Source organism: Zea mays, chromosome 3 (assembly GCF_902167145.1).
Source record: "Zea mays cultivar B73 chromosome 3, Zm-B73-REFERENCE-NAM-5.0, whole genome shotgun sequence".
Lineage (NCBI taxonomy): Eukaryota > Viridiplantae > Streptophyta > Magnoliopsida > Poales > Poaceae > Zea > Zea mays.
The window spans coordinates 209,800,654-209,806,873 of NC_050098.1; the positions used below are offsets into that span (position 1 = coordinate 209,800,654).

The 6,220-nt window shown below is 51.2% G+C and overlaps 1 protein-coding gene across 2 annotated transcripts; it reads left to right on the forward strand.

Annotated features, from left to right (window-relative positions):
* The first annotated feature begins 2,741 nt into the window (after positions 1–2,741).
* On the forward strand, positions 2,742–5,355 carry LOC103651274 (transcription factor LATE FLOWERING). 2 transcript variants are annotated; one of them, XM_008676899.4, is made up of 3 exons: positions 2,742–3,010; positions 3,128–3,294; positions 3,732–5,355. In XM_008676899.4, exon 3 carries the CDS (start codon positions 3,856–3,858, stop codon positions 5,122–5,124), a length of 1,269 nt encoding a protein of 422 aa, XP_008675121.1. In that variant the 5' UTR covers positions 2,742–3,010; positions 3,128–3,294; positions 3,732–3,855; the 3' UTR covers positions 5,125–5,355. The 2 variants fall into 2 exon arrangements, with proteins under 2 accessions (XP_008675121.1, XP_008675120.1); XM_008676898.4 differs by having other exon boundaries at positions 3,749–5,355.
* The last annotated feature ends 865 nt before the right edge of the window (positions 5,356–6,220 follow it).

The window sequence follows — 6,220 nt, forward strand, 5'->3', positions numbered from 1 at the left end:
TGGAGACATGTTTTTGTGTTTTCCCCAAAAAAATAGATTTAGGGGAGACTTCTGGGGAGCTTTTGGAGATGCTCTAACAACTCGTCTTTATTACCGGTTCTTGTTTAAAACCGTTATTAAAGCAAGGTCTCTTCTTTAGTACAAGTTCTTCTTTTATATAACCCTTACTATAAGTCTAACTTTAGTACTGATTCTTGTCAATAACTGGTACTAAATTTAAATCTTTATTACCGGTTCTAGCAAAGAACTGATGGTACAAAAGATTGGACTTTTAGTAACGGTTCTAACCAGAAACCGGTACTAAATTGTCATGTTTAGTGTCGCCGTGTCGGTATGTGTAACTGGTTTGGTACTAAAACTGCGGGTCTTTGGTCTTGGATGTAGAGTACCGGTTGAAAATTCGGTACTGTATTCTCGCGCCAACCGGTACATATGGCCCTTTCTACGATAGTGTTGATGTATATTATTGTCCATTGGTTATTAATAAAAATGTTTCCTTGATAAAAAAAACCCAAAAAACATGCGTCATTTAATCATGATAAGGCTGTGGCATGGCACCCCTTGTGTAAACAATTTCTGTAATTACTAATAAAGTCTAGCTATAGCCTTGTAAAAATCGGGTTTCCTATTATTATCATCGATGTGTTCCTGATGTCCCGGCCCATCATCCTATCAAGCACACGCAGGTCTGGCGTGGCCTCCTAGGGCTGGGCAAAATACTCGTGGCTCGTGAGCTCGCTCGACTCGTGGCCAGCTCGGCTCGGCTCGACTCGGCTCGTTTCACTTTTATCACGAGCTGAGCTAGCATCTCAGCTCGGTTCGTTAACGAGCCAGCTCGACACGAGCTCGAGCCAGCTCGTTAGCTCGAATGAGCTAGAATTTATCTGTAAAACAAAGCCTATACTTGTATTGGATGAATTAATAAGTGATGAACTATGTTAGTTTAGGGTTTAAATGATGTGATATATAAAATTATGAGTATTGTTAGTCTTTTCTAGTGTTAAATTAGTATGAAATTAACTAGCAATTGATTATATTGTTGTATATATACATGTATAATATTTTTTGTTCTGGCTCGCGAGCTAAACGAGCCAGCTCGAGCTCGCAAACGAGCCGAGCCGAGCTGGTTCTCTGGCTCGGTTGCTTAACGAGCCGAGCCGAGCCAGCTCGTTTCCTTAACGAGCCAGCTCGAGCTCGGTTCGAGCTCGGTCGAGCCGAGCCGAGCTGGCTCGATATCCACCCCTATGGCCTCCTATCTTATTTGAACCAGCGGTGCGGTGCGGTGCGGGGAACAGACTAATGCAGTATATGTGCAGCATTAAACCATGAAGAATCGCGCTGTTAAGGAAATTCAATTAGCGTCCACTTCATCATCAGCAGCAGCAGCCTGCTGTAGCTCTTCCTTGTCCTCTTGCGGCTCTGCACTCGGATCTGACCAGTACTCTGAAGAAAAAAGTTTTCACGCCGACTGTTGATGCAGTCGTCCATTATTTTCAGTGAAACTGTGTTGCTTTGTTGCTGCCTCTTCTGCCGGGTACGTACACCGGCGCAGAGACGCAGACGTGCAGTGAACATGTCATTAGGCCAGCTCCGATCCGATACGACCTAGCTTAAAACATATTGTTTTATATTTTATTAGAAGAGAGAAAAGCTAGATTTTTTTCAAAATAAGCCTATTCCAATACTTAAAAAAAACTGTTTCAGAGACAGTAACTACACGCTGGGTTGCCTGGGCCGCAGCAAGGGGAGGGGATCATGCATGCTTGCACGTCCAGAATTACGAAGCTACAAACTTCCATCCATGCGATGCATCAGCGCAAGAGGGAGGCAGGGGCACGAGCAGCACCAAATGCAAGCATGCATGTGAAATCGTGAAGCGAGCACAGGATACCTGCTGCTCGCCGTCGCCTCTGCTCGTGGCCTTGTTCCTCTCAGAAAATGGGCAAAAAAAGGAAGAAGGAAAAAAAACTACAGAGGAGCTAGGGCGACCAGAAAGTTACTGCAGCCGTCAATTAATCTTTACGCCCCCTCTTCTGCCCGCTGCGGTGCCAAAGGCGAACAAAGCTGCTCGCAGAGCCCCCCACAGATCGCAGCCAGAGAAAGCTGTGGAAACCTTTTTCCCGTGAAAAATCTCGTGCCCCTTTGTATTCTGTACTCGCGAACTTCGGAGTGCATACACGCTAGCTGCTGATACATACTACTACTCTGTCAAGATCTTTTTTTTTCGTAAAATATAATAGTACTTATCATTGCCGATCTATATAGTTCTTCATTCATGTGACATGGACGATGAGCAGGCTAGCTGTTCTAGTTTAGGCTTTAGAGAAACAAAAGAATTTTGAACATTCTTTGTGTTAACAGAATCTATAGCTAGCTCTGGACACGTGTAGCACGTAACAGTGGCGCGCGTATATATCGCTTAGCAGCTAGCTACTAGCTAGATAGATAGATAGATAGATACAAAAAGGACTAGTATAGATTTTGGGCAAGTATTTATGAGAGCGCGTCAGCTGTAGACGGACGCATGTTCATGTGCCGCCCACTCGGCGTCATCTTCCCCAACTGAACACAGTGCCGCACCATCTTTTTCCCAAAGGAAGATCTATTCTATCTCTTTTTTTATTTTTTTTTATTTTGCAAAAAAAAAAGAAACAGAGAGGCAGTTAATAAGTAGGCAGGGAAATGCCGAAACAGGCATAGCTATGTGCATCTATAAAAGAACCCCGTCCCCATATGCGGATGCGGCCATCAACAGGAGGACCATATCCCACACACGCATATGATCGGTGCGCTGTGTGTGTCGTCTCCACCCCCGCTTCTTCTCCTCTTCCTCCTCCCGCTGTCCGCTCTCGCATAAGCCAACTCGAACCAGCGAAGGCTAGCTAGCGCTTCCGCCAAGCCTGCAGGCCACGCCGGCCGGAACCGATTGCTCTGATTGATTGGTCAATCAGTCATCAGGCCGCAATCGTATAGCTCATCAGCTGAGCGAAGACACTGCTGCTAGCTGCAGGTACTATGCCTACTGCACACGCCTCGATCTGCAGTCTCTGTGGTGGTGGCGTGCTAGCTAGACTAGTAGTATTATTCCAGCATACTAACTCATGCCCAATGTCGTCGTTGGACACAGGGCGGGCGAGAGCTCATCTCCACCGGCCGGCCGTCGGCGGCTCAGCGCTTTGCAGGGGCGGCGCGCGCGCTCCGGCCGACGGCGAAGCGAAGCGAATTAAGCGGCCGAGAGGCGGGTTGTTGTTGTCCCATCGTTAGCCATCAATCATCGTGTGATTGATAGGGAAGGTATGAGCACACAACAGATCCTGCTCCATAATTAGCACACGTACGTGATTTCATGCATCCGAATCCAATCATCCCGTCCGGTCCGCCCGGCCGGCTGGAAGAATTTAACTACTTGAACAGTATAAAAAAAACATTTGCTTATCATAAAATTAAGAAGAGGGCCTCTAGCTCACATTAAGCATATATATGTATTTACTCCAGTCTCATTGTTTGGTGTGGAGGAAGAAAAAAAAGAAGGCATGTATACAGTTGTAGTTATGCGGTTCGACACATCTCCTTCCCCCGCGTCCTTGTCCGTCCATCAATGCCATGGCCGTGTGTGACTGTTTCCTGACGTTCATTCCACAGCCCGATTTGGATTCCCTCTCCGACGTAGATGGATGCCGCTAGTGTTGATTTCCTACGTATGGCCAAGGATTCGTCTAAAGCTCCAAAAGCTTCCTCTTTCGTGCAGCGTACGTGCGTCCTCCCAGAATCCCTGCGCCAGTCGTTTCGGCGGTTCAGCTTCCGTTCCTGCTGGTTCCTTCCTTGTTGCATCGGCGGCGGCGGCGCGCGGCGGCGATGGACGCTACCTTTGGCTGCTGGGCCGGCGCCGGCCACCATGTTGACGAGTACTTGTCGCGCCAGGCTGCTGGATGCGGTCGGCTCGACATGGTGGACGAGGCCTTCCTCGGGGCGTGCTTTGGCCAGCTCCAGTGCGACGGGGCCCTTACTACTGCCGCCGGTGGCGTCGACGCCGGGGCGTGCCAGCTGGTGAGCTCGAATGCGGGTGCCGTCCAAGGCGGCGCCGGTATGGACGGTGACCCGCTCGCGTTCTTGAGCGCGGGGACGGGGGACGTCTTCGACGCGGGCCTTCTCGACGCGGCGCTCGCGTTCACCAGGGAGCTCGGCGTCGGCGTCGTCGGCGACGGCGGGGCCGCGTCGAACGGCGCCTTGCTCTCCAGCTACGATAGCGGCACCACCGGCGGCAACATATCCTCAGGGGAGTCAAACAACTACAGCGGCGGCGGCGGCGGCCATGACGCCGAGGTGGTGTCACCGACCACGGCGCCGCCGCCGCCGTTGACGTTTACCCACCACGCGTCGTCCAACTCCCAGGCCCAGCAGGCGGCGCACCACGCCAAAAGGAAGGTGACCGATGAGTACCCGGCGACAACGACAACGACAACCGCAGCACCGCCACCGGCGTTCCCGCTGCCCGGCGGCGGCGGCGGCGCGAAGCGGCGTGCAGCGACGAGCATCAGCTTCGGCGGCGGCCACGTCCCCAGCTGCGGCGCGGCCGCGGCCGGGTACGAGCCGGACATGGAGGCGATGGCGCAGGTGAAGGAGATGATCTACCGCGCGGCGGCCATGCGGCCCGTGAACCTCGGGCCCGAGGCCGTCGGCGCGGCGGGGGCGGGCGCGGAGAGGCCCCGGCGGAAGAACGTGCGCATCTCGAGCGACCCGCAGACGGTGGCGGCGCGGCTGCGGCGCGAGCGCGTGAGCGAGCGCCTGCGCGTGCTGCAGAAGCTGGTCCCGGGGGGCAGCAAGATGGACACGGCGTCCATGCTCGACGAGGCGGCCAGCTACCTCAAGTTCCTCAAGTCCCAGGTCCAGGCGCTGGAAACCCTAGGCACGACGACGGCGACCAACGCCAACAGCAGCGCGAGCGCCACCACCAGCAGGAGCAGCGCGGCGAGCAGGTCGCCGCAGTACAACTATTACGGCGGCGGCGGCAATAATAATAATCCTGCCGGCTTTCTTGGATTCAGTAACGTTATTTCTCCGGCTGGGTATGTAAATCCGGGTGGATCGTCGTCGAATACTGGCAGCAACAAACTGCTGTTTTAGTGACTGTTCTTGTGTGATTGTTGTTTGTCGTCCGGAGCGGACGATGCACATACACATGCATGCATGCATGTTGCTGTTTCACATACGGCCGGCGTACGTAGCGATGATGATGTGATCGTCTACCATGTGAGTACCGAGTGTACTTACTACATAGTAGTAGTACTCTATAGCACGGTGTTTAAGGTTGTAGCTACGCATATGTATGTGCAAATTAAGTTGGGATTCGGCGCACTACTGTTGATCAAGTGATCGAGATGCTGCAGCTGTACTAGTACAACTGTAGTAGATAGTGAGTGAGACACAGACTGCATGCAGAAGCAGAACGAGGGAAAACGGTGACGATGATGACTGAACTGGCAGAGAAAAAGAAAATGTAGACAGTATAGTGTTTCTTGCAATACCTAATAATTAATCGATGATCCAAATGTAGTGTAGAAACAGACTGCTAGCTGTTAATTAGTATTCTCTCTATTCTTTCTTTATTTGTCGTGGGCGAAAAATATTTGAGAACGGATGCAGTAGTTCTTTACATGTTGTCCGCTGCTAAATGCATGCTGACCATCGGTGCTATTCGCAAAGCCACATCCTTGTTTACATGGAAGCTGCACATTTCGAATTTTCCTTGTTGCCTACACAGAACACAGTAGGAGTACTACTGCTACTACTTTGTACACACATGCAGCTCATCAGTCGTCACAAACTCGATCGATCGGTGTGTGGTGCCTGGTCTGGCCGCCTAGGGGTGCGAGAGACCGAAAACAAGAGCCGATTATATTGGACCGTGCATTTCCTGGACACGCACGACATGAGGCTGCCAATCCTTGCTAGTAGTATAGTAGCTAGCGAGATCTATATAGTATGTATTCTGCTTCTACTTTTGTGCATGATTGACCACTTTTTTCGCGTCCAACCCAACGAAATATCTTTTCCTAGCTATAGTAGCTGGACGCAAAAAGGGATGGGGGAGATACGCAAAGGTAGGTAGGCAGGCGCCTAGGCCTAGCTAGCTAGCTATCCCCGGCCGGAGAGCTTTTTTTTTTGCTCATCAACAACAAAGGCGCGAGAGATGCTATATCTATCGATATATCTATCTATC